General features: G+C 43.2%; 1 protein-coding gene across 1 annotated transcript in view; it reads left to right on the top strand.

Moving 5' to 3' along the window:
* The first annotated feature begins 9,560 nt into the window (after positions 1 to 9,560).
* FBXL17 (F-box and leucine rich repeat protein 17) overlaps positions 9,561 to 24,302 on the top strand; it is a 280,966-nt gene continuing 266,224 nt past the window's right edge. Inside the window, exon 1 of the mRNA XM_048931384.1 lies at positions 9,561 to 10,381. Coding sequence (XP_048787341.1) covers positions 9,671 to 10,381 — 711 coding nt within the window. The 5' untranslated portion in view covers positions 9,561 to 9,670. The remainder of the gene's footprint in view (positions 10,382 to 24,302) is intronic.

Here is a 24,302-nt window from a genome sequence, read left to right as displayed (position 1 = left end):
AGTAGTGGCATGCACTGATATGGGTGCCAGCTTCCCATGTGAATATCAATTCAGATCCTTTTTCTTTTTCCTCCCTTTTTTCTCACTTCTGCATTTGGAATTCCATAGCAGTTCTCATGCAGTACAAGACCATCTCTGTCTTACTGTCTCATCATCTATCAGATGTCCTTCCTGCAAAGAAAGGCTAAGGGAGCTGGGCTTTTTCAGCATGGAGAAGACTTAAATGTCTCACTGTAACCAGACACAAGACTTAGATGTCTCACTGTGGCCTTCCAGAACATTAAGGGAGCATATCAACAGGAAGGAGAACCACCTTTTACATGAGCAGATAGTGACAGCACAAAGCGGAATGGCTTTAAACTCAAAGAAGGGAGACTTAGATTAGATATTAGGAGGAATTTCTTTACTCTGAGGGTGGCGAGGCAGTGGCACAGGCTGTCTAGAAGAGCTGTGGATGCTTCATCCCTGGAAGTGTTCAAGTGCACAAGGCTGGATGGGTCCTGGACAGCCTGATCCACTGGTTAGCAATCCTGCCCACAGCAGGGAGTTGGAAGTAGGTGATCTTTAAGGTCTCTTTCAACTCAAGCCTTTGATTCTATGATTCTATGATTCTCTGTGGAAAAGGCAGCAGAGAGGTTGGCTACTTTCCCCAGCCCCTGCACTCCGCCTGAGCAAATGCTAATATGATCTTGGAGATAGCTCAGCTCAAGAAACAGATGGAATGGGATGGGATGGGATGGGATGGGATGGGATGGGATGGGATGGGATGGGATGGGATGGGATGGGATGGGATGGGATGGGATGGGGTGGGGTGGGATGGGGTGGGGTGGGATGAGATGAAATGGGCAAGAAATGCTAGATGGTGCAGCAGCTGCATAGTATTCTTTAAAAGGCAGGTCATAGAAAAAGCTTTCAAAAGAAAGACTTACAGTCTTTCCTTTTAAATATAGTTTCTCTGCCATTTCCCTCATGAAGAGCCTGCAGTCCAGGTGGTATCTAAAAGTTGCTGGAGAGACCAGCTCTAGAAGAACACAGAGTACAGAAAGGAGATTGTCTCACACAGATTTTTAGGTCTCATTCAGCAGGTGTAAGTTTTTCTGCCAAAAAAAAAAAAAAAGTCGCTTTGTTGTGCCCCAGTAAAAAACAGCTGTATAATTGCAGAAGTTTTTTTTTTGTTTTTGTTTTTTTGTTTTTTAGAAGAGAAAATGCAGATAGATCCTTCTCAAAATTCCAGCTGACTCTAGTCCCTATCTTAATGAGCTTATAATTCTCCTCAATACATTCTGCTAGATAAGGAGATCTTACTGCTCCATGTTGGAATAACTTTAGTACCCTAGTATCTTGATTTAAATCAGATCTACATGGATGGAGGATCTGGAAACTTCTGTTCACATTCTCTTTGACAAATTATCTGTACTAAGTTTGATTTTGGTGCAATTTATTATGAGCCTTATCACTTATCTGCAGTCTTTACTGTACGCATATGCTTCAACAGCACATATTCTTATTTATTTTCTTTTTTATTTATTTCAGTCACAATTGCTTTTCCATTGAGTTTCTGAAGTTCTCTGTATGAATAGAAAAAGAGCAAGGAAAAAAGAAGTGAAGCTGCAAAATAGACTTCCAGATAACACAGACGAAAGCAAGAGCTTCAAGGTAACCTCTCTACAAAGGAACTTCTGACTCCCAGTGGCTTCTGCTAGGAATTCTGGGACCTTGACTTGGGTATTTCAGAGGTGGACTTTCATATTGCACACAGTATTAATATTCATTGCTGAGTGTTTTCCTGTCTGTCAGTAAGGATTTTACATAACATTCAGCCACGCAATCTATCCAAGCCCTGATTTTTTTCAGGTAGTTACAGAAGTACCAACAATAATAATGAGTGTTGGTGAACAAACAGTGTGTAATGGCATCCAACAACCCAATCCAAGTGTACAGCTTTCCTTTATATAGAATTTACGGTACCTTTCACCTCTTTATTAGATACTGTTTTCTATCACCTGTTTATCTAATCAGTATCCTCTCTGTATATGAAGCAGGCGCTCAGCCTTCAGTTCTTTTCACTCTCCTGTGATCAAGTTGTGCTGTTTGTCTTAAATGCCTTATTTTTGTAACCAGTCTGCACATCCCTGTTAGATCAATATCACAGCAGTGTTTTAACCTCATTAATGCTTTTACTAGCTAGTCTCCTGTTTACTATGTTACCTAACAGCTTATCAGTCATACATGCACACACACCAACATGTCAACTGCGTAACTACAGCAATCAGACTTCCTGCTCTTTAGTATTTTTCAGTATTGTTTTAGCTTATATTGAGATAAAAAGCAATTGATGGGAGTTAATACTCTAAAGCTGAAAGAACAAGGTAATATCGATCCCAGAACTTTGCAGACAATGTTGCAGATGTGGTGTAAACTAACTATAAGAGGGATGAAATTGGCAGCCAAACTGATAATAAATAAATTTTATCTGAAGGCAAGTAGGTGATATCCAATCATGAAATATGATAAAATTATACAGCTTTTCCATAGTTCTGTGATTGAGAAAGATAATTAGCTTTAAAATGGAACTTGATAACCATAGTTAGCAGGATTATGCAGTATAACTGCCCATGGTGGCAAAATTAATTTACTGTGGATGTTTCTTCCTGTATATTTATATAGATTTTGAAAAGACAAAATTTGATTAGCAGCATGATAAATACATACACAGTCTTCATCCCTCCACACAGAGACATTAAGCCATTCAGTCTTAAAACAAAATCATCTCCCATTCCTCAGGGATAACCCTTACGTGCAGGATGAGTTTCTACTTTCACATTACCAATTTTCCACTGCATCTCAATTCAGATTTCAAGGTCTTTCGAACAGGAAGTGCACAAAAAGTGCCTTAGAAAATGAGGCTCATCTCTCTCTTGGTTTTTTTTGTGGTAGAATATCATAATGACTTTTTAAAAATATAATCTCTTGTGTTCTTTGGCACCTTAGAAATTAAATGCAGTTCTAGTCTTGGGTCATAAGTGTGTGTGCCTGATTCAAATATGCACAGACATAACATTGAAAAATGTCAAAATCGACTTCTATATATGCACTAAATCTTTGATAATATCATAAATGGAGGAGGTTTTACTGCTTAATTCCTAGACCGTGTTAGTTTGAATAGTTTTTAGGCTTTCAACATTACTGACTTTATGATTTCTAATCTCATGAGATGTAGGCAGTAATAATAAAGAAATGCACTATTAGCTATATCCTCTTTCTTAAGTTAATGCATTGAAGACTTCAAAGCTGATGAAGATGCTCAGTCATGTAATAGCTCATTCTACTTCTACAGCAAGTAGTTAACATCTTCCCTTGCATGAAACAATAGTGACATCCAGTGTCAAAAACCTTGCATTGAACAGAAGCAGCCTGCAATTTTTATGCTTCTCACTTGTCATTCATTATGGTCATACAAAATTTGTTCAAATATCAGAAAACAAAAACAAAACAATCGACAACAACAACAAAACAACAGTTTATTATCTTGAAAAAAAAAAAAAAAAGGTTTATAGTCTCCCTAGCTATATACATATATAGTCTTGCCTAGATTATTAAAAAGGTATTATTAAAAAGTTTAAGAGAATTAAAGCTTATTTCTGGCATTTACACCATTCTCCTTTTGCAATAAGAGAATTCGCTTCACCACAGTAATGGGCAGTGTTCTGAGAGGTCTGAGTTTTTACTTCAGCTGAAAGAGTGGAAGGAAGGTGGCATTCTCCAACTGCCTACTGGTAAATCCTTGGGGAACTGGAAAGACCTAGTTAATAGAAAAAGCCAGATGACTAGACACACACATTCATTTATGTAAGAAAGACAGTTGAAAATAATGCTGTTAGTCTGTGCATAAAAGTTATGCCTGGCCACAGCTTCTGAGCTGCTGCCCTATACTGTCACGGGAAATCTCTGTGGTCCCTTGTGCCCAGGTCTCCACAGAACTCTGATAGCACCACAGGCTTGTAACTTGCCTGGTTGCGGTGTTGAAATACCTTGCTACATGGAGCAGCTTCAGAAATACTGTAATTTATGATGCACATTAGGTTTGCTAACTTTCACAACAGTGGCATAGCTGCACAGAATTCTGCTGTTCTGAGTAAAGAAAGACAAAAACATCGAGAAGAATAAGCTGAGGAATAGCAGACATACGGAGCATTCATAGTAAACATAATGGAACAGGTAGGATTTTACAAAAGAAAGCATATTGTTTCTCAATGGATTACTGATAGGCAAAAGTATTTCTGAAGACATTCCATAGTAGTCAGTTAGACATTCAGTTGTCTAAACATGGGACAACATACAGCAGCTAAAATACCTACGTGGTCTGCAGCTGCTGCTCCACTGGGCCCTACTATACCCATCAGCCCTCAGCCCTTTGCTCAGTCCCCCAGAGTATGTGATAAAGTGTTGGAACTGTCTGAAGGCAGCTGAATTACAGGGACTGCATCCTGGTGTTCTTTTCAAAATGCTCATCAAATGACTGAAAACCATAATGCTACAAATTAATGACAGAATTGGCTAAAACCTAATCCTGACAGAGTGCTGAAATGCATTCTGTAAATTAAAATATCAATATAACAGATGGGTAGAGGAGGTAGAATAAAATGTGCACTAGCGAGTAGAAATTAGAAGCTATTTATTACTTGAAAATTTGACAAAGGAGGTTGGATTAATTATGAGAGATCCTTGGTTTGTGAGGATTAAAAAAGTAAGAAAATGATAGTGTCATACTGCCATAATCAAAAGATATTTTGCCACCTGAGTTTCTACTGGTTTTCAACCTGTCATCTTCTAGAGTGAAAAATTACTAACATATTCAATTAACATTTCTGAAGACATTTATCCAATGAAGAATTCATAGAGATTCACAAAATTGAGAGACATTAAAAAAAAGAGGCATATGCACAGATAAAGACAATAAAGACATTGAGTCTCTGGAGCATGTCCAGAGAAGAGTAAAGAAGCTGTGAAGAGTCTGGAGCACAATCCTGTAAGGAGTGGCTGAGGGAACTATTATTTTTCAGTCTGGAGGAGGCTCAAGGAAGAGCTTATCGATAGATCCCTACAACTACCTGAAAGGAGGTTGTGGGGAGGTGGAGGTTGGATTTTTTTCCCAGGTAACTAGTAATAGGATGAGAGGGAATGGACCCAAGTCTCACTAGGGGAGATTCAGGCTGAATATCAGGAAAAATTTATTCTCAAAAAGAGCAATAATTCATTGGAACAGGCTGCCCAACCTGGTGGTTGAGTCACCGTCTCTGGAGGTGCTGTGTATGAAAGTGGCACTGAGGGACATGGCACTGAAGGATACGGTGGAGATAGGTGGACGGTTGGGCAACTAGGTGATGATCTTAGAGCTCTTTTCCAAACATAGTGATTCTGTGACTCCATGAATAAATTTGTCTTAATGTAAATTTGAAGAAAAAAAAAATGTATTCTTTTCTGTACTTCAAAAATTAATTGGTAATTCATATGACACTTTTTTCTGACTCTCCTGCCTTCATTTGTCATTATGTCACAATTCTTAGTACTACCTCTAGTTTTACTGATAGTGAATCTATGTTTTATTTCTGATGTGGATTGAACTCAGCCAGCAGAACTGGCTCCATCCCCTGAGAGACAGGAGAGAACAGGAAGACCAACAATGAAAATAAGTGAAGAAAAGATGGAAAAAAACAAAGAAACAAATAAAGAAAACCAAACAACCCAGAAATAAAGAAAACAAAACGAAACAACCCAGGAAATCAAACAAAAGATACAAAGGCAATTGCTCTCCATCTCCCACAAGCAGAGCCATGCCCTAGCAAGTCTCCTTTGAAAGATTACTATCTTTGAAAGATAACTTGAAAGATTAAATCCCTTGGTTGTTAATGCTGAACATGAAGTTAAATGGAATGGAATATCCCTCTGTCCCGTTTGGGTAAGCCATCTCAGCTATGTTCCTTCCCAGACTACTTGCTCAGAGCAAGAAATAGAGTCTTCACACTCTGCGAGCACTATTCAGAAGCAGCCAAAGCCCTGTGGTGCTAGCAGGACTGTTTTATTCACAAATCCAACATATAACACTATACAGGGTGCCATGAAAAAAGTTAATTCTATCCCACTGAGATCTTGTATAACCTCTTAAACTGTTAATGAACATAATGACTGCAGACAAAATACTAATCGTGCAGGAAATGCTTCTCTGCATAGTTCTGAAATGCTGTTAGGAACTCTCTCATCCATGTTTCATACATACTTTATGCAGTGCTTTCAAAATTCTTCAGCTAACAGAAGTACCTCAAAAAAGCTCTGTTGACAGATACTTGACAGAATTTATATCAAATTAATTGAACAATTTGTTACCTGCTCTTTTTTTGAATATTACCATGCCCTCTGTACTTTTAAAATCTTCAAGTATTTCCCCTTATAGCTTGCCTTTTTGGCAGAGGGGATGGGGAGGGGGAAGTTTTTAAGAAAAAGATTAAAAAAAATCCCTCTCCCGGTTTGCTTGTGTTCAAAGTACTCAGAAGTCTCGTGAGTAGAAAAACATTATAGGTGATTAATAGTCTCAGTAATTCATTATCTTCAGTTGAGATTAATGCACTATAGTTTCTTTGAATTTTCAAATAAATTATCTGTACACCAGCTAACATGGCGTGCATATTCAAGTATGGGCATGGAGATTCTTGCTTTGCACATCAAATACCACCTCACATCAAATACCACCTCCAGACAGTCATATATTTTCTCACGCATTTTAGAATCATAAAACCACTGAGCAGGACCCTTAAATATAACCTAGACAAGCCCCCTTGCCTGACGCATGTATCACGTGTGTAATTCGTTAATAGTTCCCAACCAAATGATCACGCAAACACTCTTTTATGAAACAACATTTTTTTTGTTTATTTCTATATCTTGATATACACTTAGGATTGGAAACATGGCTATGTCAAGTGAAAGAAAAGTGGGAGGGATGCTTTTTCTTACTAAAAACCTTCAGACATCTAACTGTAATAGCAGAAAGGATTTACTGACATAGCTGTCATCTTGCACACAACTATCCCATGTAATGCTACAGGCTGGAATGGTCACTAGTGGAAAAGGTCCTGGGGGTGGTGGTCAGCACTCTGCTGAACATGCGCCAGTGGTACGCCCAGGTGGACAAGGAGCCCAGCAGCATCCTGGCTTGTACCAGAAACAGCCAAGTTAGCAGGAGCATGGAGGTGATCTTCCCTTTGTATTCAGCTCTGGTGAGGCCACATATTGAGTGCTGCATTCAGCTTTGGGACCCTCACTACACCTCATTGAGTCTCTGGAACATGTCCAGAGAAGGGCAACAAAACTGGTGAGGGGTCTGGAGCACAAGTCTTATGAGGAGCAGCTGAAAAAACTGGGATTGTTCAGTTTGGAGAAGAGGAGGCTCAGGGGAGACCTCATTGCACTCTACAACTCCCTGAAAGGAGGTTGGCCTCTTCTCCCAGGTAACAATGACATTTAATGGCATCAAGTTGCACCAGGGAGGTTTAGATACACTGTCAGGAAAAATTTCTTCACGACACAGATTACAAAATGCTGGAGCAGGCTGCCCAGGAAACTGGTGGACGCACCATCCCAGAAGGTATTTAAAAGATGTGTGGATATGGGGCTTAGGGACATATTTTAGTGGTAGACTTGGCAGTGCCAGGCTAACAGTTGGATTTAATGATGTCCAACCTAAATGATTCTATGATTCTAATATCTGCCTATAATGTTGCCACATGTGGGGCCAAAATCTTGTTACTTAGTGAGAGAGTACAAAAAGAATGAGTAGTTTATGAAAAGTTACCATTTATTATTTGTTTTCTTTCTTGCATTCTGAAATCTCTAGAGCAACAAACCCCCTTAGGAACAAACCAGACTCAAGGACAAGATAAAGATGATAAGAATCACGTAGGAAAATTACCTGAAGGTGAAATTACTTAGGAAAGGCAAGACTAGAAGTGATGATAAAATTTCTGTCTGCATTCTGGGCAAGTCAACTTGTTTCAAATGGAGGCAGAAGAAGTGGATCATATCAAGGCAAATAATTCAGAAATAGGAAGAACTCCATATGTGAGTTATATGTATACATATACTGTATGTATATAGTTCAAAATAATGGGACAATATTGGACAGTAAGACGTATAAGCGACATAGAGAAGTCAGTCACCTTTACCAAAACTACTGCAGTTATGTGTTCATGTAAGTAAAGACAAAGCCACAATGGCTCCTTAGAATTTGCACAGCCATATCTAACTTATTTTGAATATTTGACACTGTAAGCATTTATCTTGAATGCTGTTCAGTTTGAGTGCTTGACTTTAACTGCCATGAGCTTTTAAAGCTGAATTCATTGTTATTAAAATAATAAATTTAAATCTGAGGGTTGAATAGATTTGCCAGATTTTTGCCAAAATCTGCTGCAATTTATGTTGATGGATGTTGGTGAGTTAAAAATTCAGATAAAATATTATATTATGCTACTTTTATCCAATAATCTTCTAATTCTTCCCAGCTAGCCTGTTTTTACTGAAGGTTGAAGTTTAACAACACTTCAAGGAATCAAACGAAGATAGTGTCACAGGTATTTTAGTCCTCACACAACATTTTCCTGGGCAACAGGCCAAAAGATTTTGTTCACAGTACTTGACCCTGAGCACTTCTGCTGTTGCCCTTCATTATTAAATAGCAGTACTGCACCATATATATCCTAACTACAGCTGGTCTCCTCCCTCCCCAAACACCTTTTACTGAAGGCAAAGTCTTGCATATATTTAAACCTATACGTGCAAGTCATTTTACGACAATAATTTAGAACTGAATGCTGAAACATGCAAAATAAATTTGCTGTGGACAGTAATAATTAGAACACCGCAGCCCATATTTGCAAAGGTGCACACTGTCTGAGAAACCGTAACAAAGTATAACACAGGGGCAAAGGCGCTGGTCAGCGATTCGAAACAGCAGGAAATGGGGTTTGCTGGAGTGAGTAGCTGTGAAGAAGGCATTGTTAGAGAAGACGCGGCTTTGGAAGGGGAACACACTCATCAGTCTCTCAGCTTGCGTTACTCGGTCATCGCAAAAGCCTCGCCTGCACTCCTGTCCTCTTCCCCACCGGCTCTGACCAATAGATTTATTTCAGCCTTACTCCGGGCCCCGCACATCGCAGCCCCGGGGAGCAGAACGGGTCCCGGAGCATCCTCAGCGCGGCCGCATTGCTCCTTCACCTTCACGTATTTACAGACGCCTCTCGTGCGGCGCCGCACCGCACGCGATGGGGCAGCCCGGCAGAGCGCAGGCCGCTCCGGGAGGCCCCGGCTCCACCCGAGGGAGGCCGCTGGGCCTCCAGGCTCTTCCCGGCCGTCTCTCGGCGGCGGCTCCCGGCCCGGCCGCTGGCGGCAGCACCGCCGGGCGACGGCGGCCCCTCCACAGCGCCGCCTCCTCGCGTCCCGCGGGGAAGGTCAGGGCGGCGGTAGCGGAAGCGTCTCCCTCCCGGCTCCGCGTCCCGGAACCAGCCCCGCCGTCCCGGCGCCGCCACCTGCCGCCCCCGCCGGCAGCATGACAGCGGCCGCCGCCGCCCGCAGGTGACGCCCCGCGGGCCCTTCCGCCGCCGCCGCGGTCTCCTATATGGGCCACCTGCTCTCCAAGGAGGCCAGCAGCCTGAGCCGGGATAGCGGCGGCCGCCGCCGCCGCCGCGGGAGGAAGGTGCCGCCGCGCAGCCGGAGCTGCTTCCTGCGCGGGCCCTGCATGCTCTGCTTCGTCGTGCACGGCGCCAGCTCGCCCGCCCCGGAGCCGCCCGTGCCCGCCGGGGACCCGCTGCTGCCGCCGCCCTACGCGGCCCTCGCCGCCGCCGAGCAGCGCGCCGCGCGCCGCCTCCTCCGCCTGCCGTCCGCCGCCTGGGAACCGCGCGGCCGCTGCCGGCGCCTCCTCCTCTCAGGCCTGCTGCCCTCGCCGGTGCGAGGCCTCCTGGGGCCGGCCGGGCCGCCCGGCGAGGCCGTCTCCGAGATGGTGTGCAAGCGCAAGGGGGCCGGCCTGCCCGCCTGCCCTCCCTGCAAGCAGCCGCGCTGCGCCGCCGGCGCGGCGGAGCCCGAAGCCGCCGCCTGCCAGTGCCCCGCGGAGCCGCAGCCCCGCGCCCTGCCCTCGGCCGCCGGCGGCGCGGGGAGCGGCGGGGCCGCGCCGCCGAGGTGTCCCGCCGAGGACGAGAGGGAGAAGGAGGGAGTGAAGGAACGGAGCGGCGAGGCGGGCCGCGAGGAGCCGCTGGAGCAGCCCGGAGACGGCTGCCGGGAACCGCCGCCGCCGCCCGACATCAACCAGCTGCCGCCCTCCATCCTCCTCAAGGTGGGTCGCGGGACCGGGGCTGCCTTTAGGACCGCGGGGGCCGGTAGGCCCCGGTGGGGCTGCGGCCGCCCGTCTTGCCCCGTGAGTCGCGCTTCAGCCTCCTCATCTGCGGCCGCTCCTCGAGCGGGCACGGACGGCGCTCGTCGTGCCCCTGCCCGTGTTCCTGGCCCGGGCTTCGATGAAGCGCTTCAATTCCATCCTGTTGCACGACTTTGTAATGCGCCTTGCACGCGTGGTGCTCTCCGGCTAGGCTGTTCGGGAACAGTCAGGCTGTCGCTGAGTTCGGCTCGTTCTGTGCGAGTCAGAGCAGGTTCTGCTGAGGGGCACGCAGCTTCTTCCAGGCTGTGTTCTGAGTTGGTTTTACCAATCTCCCCAGTCATTCTGAATTCTTGTAGTACTTCTGTGTTCTTTAACGGCCGTTGCTTTGTATATGCCAGGTCTTGCTTTGCTTCCTCTCCCTTCTGCTATGCTTTGGTTCCTTGGTTACTGTTCTGTTTCTAGAGTAACTTCTAGTTTCAGGCTGCTCAGTCTATCAGTCTGCACACTGACGTTCTTCAGCTGACCGAAAGAGAAGCCTTGCTGGAGCTGGAATCTGCAGTGTTTTCCATAGTTTGTTGAAAGTGTGCCTACAGACTGGAACCAGTTGGACTTGGAGTACTGCAGTCGTTTTCTTTGGGGTCAGATGGCTGATCTTGGAGAGTGGTGACAGGGCAGTGTGACAGATGGCTCTTCCTGTCTGTGACCAGATCTGTATAAACACTGGTTGTGCAACCCCGGTGCTGAAAGTGAACTCTTGTCCACAAACACTGACAATCTACTATTGGTCTTCCATGTAGAGTTAAGTCTGTGCTTGTTTTTTGTTCTTTTTTTATGTTGTTATTTTGTAAGTTTGCATGCCTGTCTTAGTTATGTTGTAGTGGTGCACAACTTTTTCTTTCTTTTTTTTTTTATTTTTAATTTTTTTTTAACAAATTCACTGCCCAAATTCCCCTGTGGCAGATATTTAAAAAATCACAAACTATTATATTTGACTTAAACTTCTCTATGATTCTGTAATCAAAACTCTGCCTCACAGTTCTACTAAAATGAAGAATCCATTTCTTTGCCACTATTAATTTAAGATCATAGAATCATAGAATTACAGTTGGAAAAGAACTCCAAGATCACCTGGTCCAACCATTCACCCATCACCACTGTGCCTGCAAAGCCATGTCACTCAGTGCCCCCTTTACTCTTTTCTTCAGCACTTCCAGGGATGTTGACTCCTCGTGTTATCCTTGGTATTAGGCTGTTAGGATTTGAAATGAGACTGGCGTAAGTACACCTTAATGACTTTTTCTCATCAGTGGTATGACTTTTGTAGTCTCTTCAGCATTTTCCCAGTTTCACATTTTCAAAAATAGCAGTTTAACACAGTCAGAAACTGGTTCTTATAATAGTGGGGCTTTCTCATGCTTCTCTCACCTGCAGGTAGTTTAAATGTGCTTCCCTGTGCCTTCCTGTTTTATGTTCACACAGTGCCATGGTCATACCTGTATTCTGAGGGTTTCTTTTGTGTATTCCCATCCCTCTAGCCCCAAGCCCCCAAGGCTGTCTTCAGCCTCTCTGTGGCTCAGCTCCTGCCATATTTATAGAAAAGCCTGCCTGTAACTCCAGTAGCACCACCAATCTCCATATAGGTTTTCATCTTGCTCCTCAATCTTTAGCGAGACTGATTTTGTTGTTGTTGTTTTGCTTTGGAGTGCTTCCCTGTCATCCCTTTCCATTGTGTGACTTTTAACTTTGGATTTCTGAGGAGTTCTTGTTTGCTGGATTTTAGAGGTGCCTCACCATGTGCTGGGTTATAATACAGATACGGTGTCCCAAATACAATCCCTTCTCCGCTGATTCTATTTTATTGTGGGAAAAGTGTGAGGTGAATATCCCCTCAAGTATTTAATAAACTTTTTGAAGTGTTTGGTGGAGAAACAAACCTTGAAAGAAGAATAAGTGATTCCAGCCTTAGGCATCTGTCACAAAAAGGACTTAGAATATTCTCCACTGAGGAGGAAACAAGACCTTAGGGTAGATTTACAGGATTATACCACAGTTATGGCTCTGAGACCCCACTCCTCCACTACAAAAGCATAGTGGGAGGCAGCCCCCTCATTACAGCTTGCAGTGGCTTACATACAGTTTGCAGGCAAGTGCTGTGCAAGCATATCCGGATATCCAGTTGCGCTGTTTCATGACTCCTGGCTCTGCAGATCATTTCCCTTCATTCCCATGCAAAGCCAAGCTCCTGGGGCAGGACAGGTGGACCTTAGGCTATTTGTGGTCCTCTGTTACATCTCCCTGAATCCTTGCTCTGCTCTGGGGCTGAAGTTTTCTCAAAACAGCACTGCTGGTGTTCTTGTCATTTACTGGTTTGCTGCTCCTGGTGAAGTGTTTGGGATGGTGTTGGCAGCTCTGGGCACAGACCAGTGCCTGGCTTCTGGGAGAGCTGTTGAGCTCCTTCTTGCTGGTAGGTAATGCAGAGCAGCCAGCACTTCTTTACCAGTGTTTTTAAGCATGTAATGCAATTTGGAAAACTTTGTGCTATGTGCCACTCAGTATTAAAAACTCTGGGCCATGTAGCAAGTACTTTGCCTGTTCCCATGTCACTGCAATTTTTTTGTGAAAAGCAGAAATTAATTTTCCTTCCATACCTGCTAACTTTTCTGTTTTAACAGCTGCATAACAAACAAGTAACTGATGTAAAGAGGTCTGCAGGCTAAGTGAATTTGGGAATGCTTATTCACATATTTCAGATTTTATTTATTTATTTTTTGGGGGGGCTGTTCCAACAGAAACTGAGCTGTGTGTGTAGAACACTGAAGAGAAATTTTCTTATCTGCCGATGCTTGCAAATTTTTTTTATTATTATTTTTTTTTTGGAGCCTTCTTAGAAAACTCTTGAAGGAACTGGGATGGGATCAGAGGGATGCAGAGGGTGTAGAAACGTGGCTTGTGATGACAGCTTGGAGGTACTATTGAAGCTGAAGAACAGTTCTGTTAAAAATGAAGACAGACGTGCATTCTTCTGTTGTGAGAAAACTGATGAGAAGCTTAACTATGTACCAGTTCTTTGTCTTGTTACCAGAAACAATATGTTCAATTAGATGTGGAGGAAATTAAAGTGGGATTCTTACACACTGAGAGAACAAGTCAGTCTTGGACAACTTCATTTCCTGTCTCAGGGTTTGTGAGTAGTTGGAAATTTTTATTTCTAATTCCTTTTGAACAACCAATGGGATGGCCTTATCAGGGGCGATTTAGGTGTATTTCAGGTTGCCTTGAAACAGAGACAGGAGCTCTTCAAATGAGCATTTGACCCTTTTGACACCTTCTGTATTAGTTTGCTTCTTAGAAGCCATTGTCATCCGAAATCCGTGAAGAAAACTCTTAATTCCAATGTGGTGTTAGAAAGTGACATTTCTTTATTCTTCACATGAGCACTGGGCAACTTGACAGGAAAGCACACCCTCTTAGAGTTCAGGTTCTGCATTTGAAGGGTTAAGTACATACGCATAGATATTCACAGCATACATTCATTCTCTTTCAAGGACTCGTAGTTATGTGCTAATGCCCCTTTGGGCATGCTCTGTGGTATCGAGGATGGTCGAGTGCCCAACTGTTTCTTCCCTTTTCTTCAACATCAGCTTAATCACCAAAGCCTTTGACCCACTTCCATCCACTTTCCCCCAGTTTGGAAGATGCTATTGCTTAATAGGCCGTAGTTAGCCACTTTATAAAAATGGTGCATGTGAAATCTGAGGAAAATGTCCTTGCATGTTTTGAGACAAAACATAGAGGTGTTCTATTATGAAAACAAGGCTATTCACCCACCAAAGCTGGAACAGAAAGTTTTTAGAGCTATCTCTTACAGATTGTTTTTGCTAAACTAATATGTTGGTTCTTAAACTGATGTACTAATCCTCCTTGCTAAACATAACAATCTGTATTAGTTTTCATTTGTTTATTTTGTCTAGAACTTGTTTTCAGCTTTGAGAAGAATTATGGTTGGTGCAGAGGTAAATGTTCTTTCAGTCTTAACTGATTCTTGTTCTCTAGCAATGTTAAACAAAGTGCTGTTTTGTTTTCATGAAGCTTGCTGTCACTGTATGACTACAGTAGGAAAATGAAACATCTTTTAACTTTGGTGTGCTGATGCTGTGCAATTTGTTGAACTAATGGAGGTGCAAAGAAAGGAAAATTCCTGGAAGAAAAGTTTGCCAATATCCTGGTGAAAGTAAAAGTTGTGTATAAATGTTGTCAGTAGTAAAATTCTGAAAGAACGTAGAATCATTTAGGTTGGAAAAAGCCTTTAAGATCATGGTGCCCAGTTGTTAACCTAGCACTGCCAAATCTGCCACTAAATTTTCTCCCTGAGAACCACATGTATATGACATAAATACCTTGGGGATGTTGGCTCTGCCACTTCTCTGGACAGCTTATTCTAAGGCTTCAAAACCCTTTCAGTGAAGAAATTGTACCTGAACTTCCCCTTTTGTAGCTTGAGGCTATTTGCTGATATATTCTGAGATTGGTTGCAGAACTGTAAAAATAAGTAGATATTTTGCTTTCCCTGGTGTGTGAAAAGGTTGTTTTCGTATAAACATGTAGGTTTCCACATTACAGAATTAACTGTGTGATGGGAGGAACAGAAATCATGGAAGGAAATTACTACTTCTCCTGAAGGTGATTGCCTTGGCACTCGTGTTTATCTTAGCTGACCTTGGGCTAACATGTCCAAAAACCTTTTCTGGATTTTGTTCAGGTGTTTCTAGGATTTCTCTGCATTGCTGAGACTGCTATTTGAGAATGGTGATCCAAGTTGTGCAGTGTTTGAATGCAAAGTTATTAAATTATAACGTTTTCTTTTTTTTCATGTTGTTCAGAGGTGCCTGTGTTTGATCTTTAGCAGATTTTAGTATGTTTTACTGTCTCTATTTTAAAATGTTGCAGTGATTCACTGACAGCTCGCTCAGATATCTTTTACTGAGGACACTGACACTGTGGGTGGATGGGGATATAACTTTATCATCCCTGTCAAGTAAGGATATTCTTCTCCTTAGTCAGAACCCTTCTTTCTCTTAGTATGAAAGGCATGGCATCAGTGTCTCCAGTTAACTTCCTGAGGACTTAAACAAAAGTTTGCATTACAACTAAGCCAGTCTGTTAGCAAATAGCTGTTAAGAGCAGTGTTCATCACTTTTGTAACCCCCGGATGCATACTTTTGCTGTTCCCTTTGTGCTCTGCAGGGTGATCATCAGACACCAACCTAATGTTGCAAAACTTTTCCTCAGGATCAGGTGTGCCTGAAAAGACTTTCTCTGAATGTAGTCACTAAATTCAGCATAGCAGGTAACCAGGTGCAGTAGGCAAATAAACAGCCTCTGCTAATTGTAGCTTGCCGTGGGAATGCTGGTTGTGTTGTGAAAAAGTCACTTTTTCTGGCTGTCACGCTTGTGTTAATTCCTTCTGACTTGATTTCCTTTACGGGTGTACAGAGAGAGAAAATGGTCTTTTTTTTCAGAGACGTTTTCCTTGAGCTTTTAAATCCTCTCTATGTACTCAGGTGGTCATGAGTCACTCATGTTTCATTTAGCGTGAGAGTATGTGTGGATAAAATGACGAAATCTCTCAAAAACTAGGCAAACACTCCCCTATCCTTTGTTTATCTTCTGTTGATAGAAGATTGATTAGTTTGCTGAAACAGAATGAAAAAACATAAATGCACTAGAAGCCTAACTTCAGTATGCCTGTAATTAATTGCTGCGTTTAACTGTTCATGGTAAGATGTGATATACTAAGCACGTTCCTTTAATTATCAAATATAATTCCTAAGTACTGTTTAATAGGTCTTCAATTAGTTGTTGTAAAGCCTTGCACCCAGCTGATGAAACAAATGGGCAGTTTTCCAAGAATTAATTTTCCAAGTTCAGTAGGTGCTGTAATGAATAGCAGCATGAAATATTTCAGTTTACATTTTACTGTTTTCTGCCTAATACTGTGTTCTTGCTAATAACATGAACTTTTAGGCTTCAGAACAGTTCTATTTGTCATGACATAATGGAAACAATTGCTCAAATGCCAGTTTTTTTCTTAGCTACAAAATTTTTTTAGGAAAAGGATCATATAAGCAGAAGCCTTCACTCTTCTATTAAGGTTAGATTTGAATCACAGAATCACAGAATTGTAGGGGTTGGAAGGGACCTCCAGAGATCATCGAGTCCAACCCCCCTGCCAAAGCGGGATCCCTACACCAGGTCACACAGGTCGGCATCCAGGCAGGTCTTGAACATCTCCAGAGAAGGAGACTCCACCACCTCCCTGGGCAGCCTGTTCCAGTGCTCCGTCACCTCACTGTAAAGAAGTTCTTGCGCACATTTGTGCGGAACTTCCTATGCTGCAGTTTCCGGCCGTTTCCCCTTGTCCTGTCTCCACTCACCATTGAAAAGAGTCCGGCCTCGCCATTCTGCCCCCCACACATTAGATATTTATAGACCTGGATCAGGTCCCCTCTCAGTCTCCTTTTCTCAAGGCTGAACAGACCCAGTTCACTCAGCCTTTCTTCATAGGAGAGATGCTCCAGGCCCTTCACCATCTTCGTGGCCCTCTGCTGGACTCTTTCGAAGAGATCCCTGTCTTTTTTGTACTGGGGAGCCCAGAACTGGACGCAGTACTCCAGATGAGGTCTTACCAGGGCCGAGTAGAGGGGGAGGATCACCTCCTTTGACCTGCTGGCCACGCTCTTTTTAATGCACCCCAGGATGCCATTGGCCTTTTTGGCCACAAGGGCACACTGCTGGCTCATGGCCAACCTGTCGTCCACCAGGACACCCAGGTCCCTCTCCGCAGAGCTCCCCTCCAGCAGGTCATCCCCCAACCTGTACTGGTGCATGGAATTATTCCTCCCCAGATGCAAGACTCTACACTTGCTTTTGTTAAACCTCATCCGGTTTTTTTCTGCCCAGCTCTCCAGCCTATCTAGGTCTTGCTGAATGGCAACGCAGCCTTCAGGTGTGTCAGCCAATCCTCCCAACTTCGTATCATCAGCAAACTTGCTGAGGGTGGCCACTATCCCCTCATCAAGGTCATTGATGAAGATGTTGAACAAGACCGGACCCAGCACCGACCCCTGAGGAACACCGCTGGTTACAGGCCTCCAACCGGACTCTGCACCACCAACAACGACCCTCTGTGCTCTGCCAGTCAGCCAGTTCTCAACCCACCTCACTGTCCACTCATCTATCCCACACTTCCTCAGCTTTGTTATAAGGACGTCATGGGGGACAGTATCAAATGCCTTGCTGAAATCAAGGTAGACTACATCCACTGCTCTCCCCCTATCCACCCAGCCAGAGACAACATCATAGAAGGCTACCAGGTTGGTCAAGCACGACCTTGTGAACCCGTGCTGACTACTCCTGATAACCTCCTCTTCTTCCAGTTGTCTGGAGATGACATCCAGTACAAGCTGTTCCATCACCTTTCCAGGGACAGAGGTGAGGCTGACTGGCCTATAATTGCCTGGGTCTTCCTTCTTGCCTTTTTTGAAGACCGGGGTGACGTTGCCTATCTTCCAGTCTTCAGGCACCTCCCCCGTCCTCCAAGACTTCTCAAAGATGACCGAAAGCGGTTCAGCAATCACCTCTGCCAGCTCCCTCAGCACCCGTGGATGAATCCCATCGGGTCCCATGGATTTCTGAACATTGGTGTTGCCTAGGCGCTCCCGGACCACCTCTTCCCTGACAGAAGGGAGGTCTTCCATTCCCCAGATCCTCTCACTAATCTCCAGGGTCTCAGATTCCCGAGGGGGAGCTTTTTCACTGAAGACAGAAGCAAAGAAGGCATTCAGTATCTCCGCCTTCTCAGCATCTCCCGTTACCAGAACACCCCCGTCACTTAGCAGGGGAGCCACCTTCTCCCTAGTCTTCCTTTTACTGTTAATGTACTTGAAAAAACCTTTTTTATTATCCTTTATCCCCTTTGCCAGATTTAATTCCAGGCGGGCTTTAGCCTTCCTTGTCGCATCCCTGCAGACCCTGACAACATTCCTGTATTCTTCCCAAGTAGTCAGACCCTTTTTCCACATTTCACGGGCCTTCTTCTTTCCTTTGAGTTTGTGCACGAGCTCCTTGCTCATCCACACAGGTCTCCTGCCACCCTTTCCTGATTTCTTCCTCACAGGGATGCACCGATCCTGGGCTTGGAAGAAGAACTGCTTAAATGCTGACCAGCTCTCACAGGCCCCCTTGCCTTCCAACACCCTAGCCCATGAGACAGCTCCAAGTCGGCCCCGAAAGAGATCGAAGTTGGCTCTCCTAAAGTCCAGGATAGCAATCCTACTTTTTGCTTTACTTCTTCCACTCAGGATCTTGAACTCCACCATCTCGTGGTCACTACAACCCAAGCTGCCCCTGACCTTTACTTCCCTGTCATGCCCTTCTCTATTAGTGAGAATAAGGTCCAGCAGTACCCCTCTCCTCATGAAGGTCTATCACAGGAGAATGATGGACAGAACTAGGGGATATATGAATTCACCTTTTAGTATCTAATTTGCCTTGGGGACTGTGGTCTGTACATTGTTTTCTCAGCCCATAATCACTAAGCTGTGCTTCTTGAAGTATGTAGCGTTCTTAAAAAGTGAAAACTCAACTGAATGTTTGTTTTTTCTGTTCATAATCAAAAAGCTTCTTAGTTCCATGCATTCTGTAGTGCTAACTCCTTGATTTTTGTATTAATCATTTGTTTTAGAAGTAAATAGTCATTTGAAAAGTGAAAATCCTTGAATTGCATGTGTAGTTTAATTTGTGTGGTGTGAAGTCAAGAATTTGGAAAACTTGGTGCTGAGGATAAGATCTCAACAAACTAGTAACTTTCATTTATCTGCTGATTTTACCTAGTAGTATTTAGTATTTGCTGATTTTGATTAGTAGTGTATTTAATGGTCATCTGATTGATTTCAGTCAAGAGAGCTTTTGTGCTTGGGAAACTTTAGTTAAGGCGTAAGTTACTGTATTTACAGATAAACTAATTCAGTTTAATACAGATGTATTATATATAAGTCTTACCTTCAAGATTTTAAGAAAATACAGTAGAGGAAGGGGTATTATTGTTTTTGTGGTGTTTTGTTTTTTTTTTTTTTTTCTTTCTGTTTTTGTTCTTTTCCTGTTCCTGCTGAAATATAATCCTTAGTACAAAAGTTTAAAGTAGTCCTTTCTGGATGCACAGTCTGATATAGCTAATATAGAAAAAGCAGGAAAGATTTTTGTGCCTGAAATCCATTTCACAGAGACTCATTAGTAGAGGAGACAATTACAAATAAAATCTTTTATTTCTAGCTTTTCTGGTTGGACCCTTTAAAATTTCAATTCTTAAGCAGTTTGGAGTCATAAAGTCAGAACAGCCCAGAGTGGAAAAGATTATCAGGTCCAGCCTTTCATGGTAAAAGAGAGCCTAATTTATTCTTCCCTTTCCTGTACACTGTAATGGAAAACAATTAAGAAGAAGAAAAAAGAATGAAAAACTTCAGATCAGTTGAACCAGTTGATCTAGAATTATGGATTGTAACATATGTGTATGAGCACATTTACAGTAGTGCGGTGGAACTGGAAGAGTTGCAGTCCATAAGGCCAGCAGTACCCTGCTCGGCATCAAAAGAGGTGTGGCCAGCAGAGCAGGGGAGCTGATTGTCTCCCTCTGCTCCTCACTCAGGAGGCCCACTTGTACCCCATCTAGGTTAGGCTCACTAGAACAAGAATCACAGAATGGCCTGAATTGAAAAGGATCTCAAAGATCATCTAGTTTCAACCCCCCTACTATGGGCCAGGTTGCCAACCACTAGACCAGGGCCACATCCAGCCTGGCCTTGATTGCCTCCAGAGATGGGGCATCCGCAGCCTCTCTGGGAAACCAGTTCCAGTGTGTCACCACCCTCTGTGTGAAAAGCTTTCTCCTAATATCTAACCTGAATCTTCTCTGTCATAGTTTAAAACCATTTACTCTTGTCCTATCACTACCCATCCTCATAAACAGTCGTTTACCTTTAGTGGCTCTCCTCTGGACCTGTTCCAAGAGTTCTGTATCTTTCTTGTGCTGGGGGCCCCAGACCTGGACACAGTACTCCAGATGGGGCCTCACAAGAGCTGAGTGGAGGGGGACAATCACCTCCCATTCCCTGCTGGACACTCTTTTAATGAAGCCCAGGATATTGCAGCCTTCCAAGTTGGAAGCGCTCACTTCTGGTTCATATCCAGCTTCTTGTCCATCAGAACCACCAATTTCTTCTCTGCAGGTCTGCTTTATGGAGTTCTTCCCCCGGTCCAAAAGGATGTAGAGCTGTTGAAATGATTCCAGAGATGGGCCACAAAGAGAGCTGGAGCACCTCTCCTGTGAATAGAAGTTGAAGGAGTTGAGGGATTGCTCAGTTTGAAGAAAATTCTAGGGAGACCTCTGGGGAAGCATTGCAGTACATCTGGGGAGCTTAGAAGCAGGAGTGAGACTGATGTTTCGTATAGTGTGATGGTGATAGGACAAGGGGGAATAGCTTTAAACTAAAAGTAGGGATGTTAGATGTTAGAAAAAAAATTTTATTCAGAAGGTAGTGAGGCACTGGCACAGATTGCCTGGAAAAGCTGTGGTTGCCCTGATCTTGGAAGTTGTTCAAGGCCAGGTGGGATGGAGGCCTGGGCAGCCTGGTCTGATGGGTGGCAACTCTGCCTGTGGCAGGGGGTTGCACTTGTGTGAGCTTCAACCCTTCCAGCCTATTTATGGTTTGTTGCTTCAAAGTAAAAACAACTAGCTTACAAATCATACATAAAAGAAAAATCCTTGTATGATTGTACCTGTCACTGAAATAAAATCGGGCTGCTAAAGCTCTGCAGAATGTGGTCTGGCTAAGAGACAGCTTTATCTGATAGATGACTTTTGCTGTTCTGAGTATTGCATTTTTGACGTTTCATTGTAGTCATTTATTAGTCTAAGTGAACGGTTATGCTGAAGCCAGAGACTGACATTAAAAAAAACTATTTCTGGAAGATATGATAAGGCCATTAATGATGAACATAAACAGGCTCTTACTTGGGATGTGGCCTAGAGGCCCGGGAAGCCTTTTGGTACCCACTGTGAGGGCAAAAGGGCCGCCAGTACTACCTGTCACTGAAATAGCTGAAGTAGGAGGCACTGGCACCTGGAAGAGGGTGGGATGTGAGAGTGGAACGTGAGTTGTTTTTTTTATTTGTTTTGTAGAAGTGTGCACCTTCTAAGCCTGCCTTTTAGCCATGGAAAAAGGAACCTGAAATTTAGAACATGTTTTGTTAAATATACGTTTTCTTTAGCATGTGCTGAGAGATACTTCACTTTTAGGCTTAGGAAGTGGGATTAGGGAGGGAATAATTTTCTGAGGGGAAAAATGTGTTGGACATGCAGAAGGATGTGCTTCTGTACACTTTGCAGAAGTCAAATGTGGTAAGTATTGGACTCGCAGCATCCGGAATTTTTCTGTCATGGGAAAGAGGTCAGAGAAAATACGTGCAAAAAACATGAAACCAGCAAGATCTTGTCTGCCTAGCTTGTGTGCCTGGTCCTGCGCACACTTGAACTTAGTGAACAACGACTTTGACAGCACCTGCGTTCCCCCTAGTGGCTGATTTTGATTACTGCTTCTCTAATGAGCCAATCTGTGACATCTGCAGAACACTTAGCTCTTTTACACTGTGGAATCAGCCATGATTTCAAATGCTTTCAGGTCTTTCATGTGCTGGAGTTAGCTGTAGGTCTGTGATTGGTGGGGGCTTTTGATAGGATGGCAAAAATAGGAACAAAAATATCTTAAGTGCTTTCATATTTACAGTAGTGGTTGGATTAGCAGCATCTTTCCTGTTCAGTGTTTGCTATGTTCTTGTTTTAAGAACTGCATGCTTTTCTTTCTCAAAGTAAATAAGATATTTCCACAACTGAGTGTGTTTATTTCCCACTGTAGTAATGACTGACCAGTTTAAAGTAACTTATAGTGCCAGAGTTGTCATCCTTTCTTAGTATTAGCTGGAGTCATTCAGATGCATGTCTGAACATAACAGGGATCACGTTGCCTTGCTGTCTTTTGCAATTTTTGTGACTGTTAAAAGATTTGGTTTTCTGTTTTCTACTGACAGTAGGGATTCAAATTCCCTACTGCTTTATTACCTTAGAGTTTCAGAGAATCTTCAGACAGTGATTTCTTTTTTTAAAGTCTTAAACTACACTCTTGCAGTAGGAGTGTCAGATGTGAAATCACCACTTTGTTGTGTGCTTTTTCACTGTTTGACTGGAGATTTCTTGGATGCTGTTTATAGCCATCTTGCTCTGTGCGTGGACTCACTAATATAAAGAACTGCAGGGAGGAAACAGGTGTTGATTTTTTCATCCATATTTCTGTCTCCCATGGTCCACTGATGCCTTAATGGAAAACATACCTTCTTAGAGAAGCATAGGCTTTCAGGAAAACAGAGTTCACACAGACTCATTCAGGATGTCTGCAGCAGATAATGAACAGTGACTTTTTCAGAAGTTGAAGCAAGAGGGGAGATGGAATATTGCAGCCATTTACAGAAGGTAGTTATTTGACTTTTCTTTGTTATTGTTGTTAGGTTTTCCAGGAGCAGTCAACCATCTCCCCATCCCCAGGAGGCCTTTCATCCATGTACATATTGAAAACTGTCAAGCTACGTGTTGTGATTTAACCCAGTAGCAGCTCAGCACCCTGTTGTTTTCTGTTTTCCCCTGCAGTGGAAGAATGGAGAAAATAAAATAATAAAAAAAAATTAAATTAAAAAAAAAAAACCCACACAAAAAACACTTGTGAGCTGAGATGAAAACTATTTACTAAGACGAAAAAAGAAAGAGGAATAAAGGATTATAGTTATCAAATTGCAGAATCATAGAATCACCAAGATTGAAAGAGACCTCAAAGACCATGTTGTCCAACCATCCATCTGCCTTCAGTATTTCCCCACTAAACCATGTTTCTTAATACAGAATGTAAGCATTTCTTGAATGCCTCTAGGGATGGTGGCTCAAGCACCTTCCTGGGCAGCCTGTTGCAGCACCTAACCACTCTTCTGGAGAAGAAATTTTTCCTAATATCCAACTTGAACCTCTCCTAATACAACTGGAATCTGATCCCCATCTTCCTACATCCTCCATTCAAATTGTAGAGAGCTACAACGTCCCCCCCTTGAGCCTTCTCCAGAGTAAACAAACCCAGCTCCCTCAGCCACTCCTCCCAGTACACGTACTCCTGTCCCTTCATCAGTTACGTTGCCCTTTTCTGGACATGCTCCAGAGCCTTGATATCCTTCTTGTAGTGAGGGGCCCAAATTATAATTATTACAAATATATATATATGTATGTATGTATATACACACAAAGCAAGTGATGTTAGCTGCTGACTGATGCACAGCTTGTCCCCAAGCAGTGCCTGCCCCCTGGCCAGCTCCCTTCAGTTTTCAAGTTTCTTTTGTATGCTGTCATATGGTATGGAGTATTCCTCTGTCTAGTTTAGGTCAGCTGTCCTGGTTCTGTCCAGCACTGGTCAACTGCAACTGAAAAAAAAACCTCACTGGTGTGTTATCAACGTTGCTTTTCTCTTAAAGGCAAAATGTAGCATTTATACCAGACACTGTGAAGGAAAGATCAACTGTCTTAGATTCACTAAGCCGTCTTCTTGAACAGAGAGGCAATTATTTGCTGTTATTGCTGACAGCTGATTGTCTAATCTGTTTTAGCGTCCAATCATGGAAATAAGCTATATTTCAATACTTTTCTTTCTTACTTTAGAAATCTTAACAATTTTTGAGACAAATTGTCCAGTCTACCACAGAGATGATGGAACCATTCTCTTGCTTGTTGCCCCTT

This window comes from Lagopus muta, chromosome Z (genome assembly GCF_023343835.1).
Source record: "Lagopus muta isolate bLagMut1 chromosome Z, bLagMut1 primary, whole genome shotgun sequence".
NCBI lineage: Eukaryota > Metazoa > Chordata > Aves > Galliformes > Phasianidae > Lagopus > Lagopus muta.
This window is presented reverse-complemented; position numbering and strand designations above follow the sequence as displayed.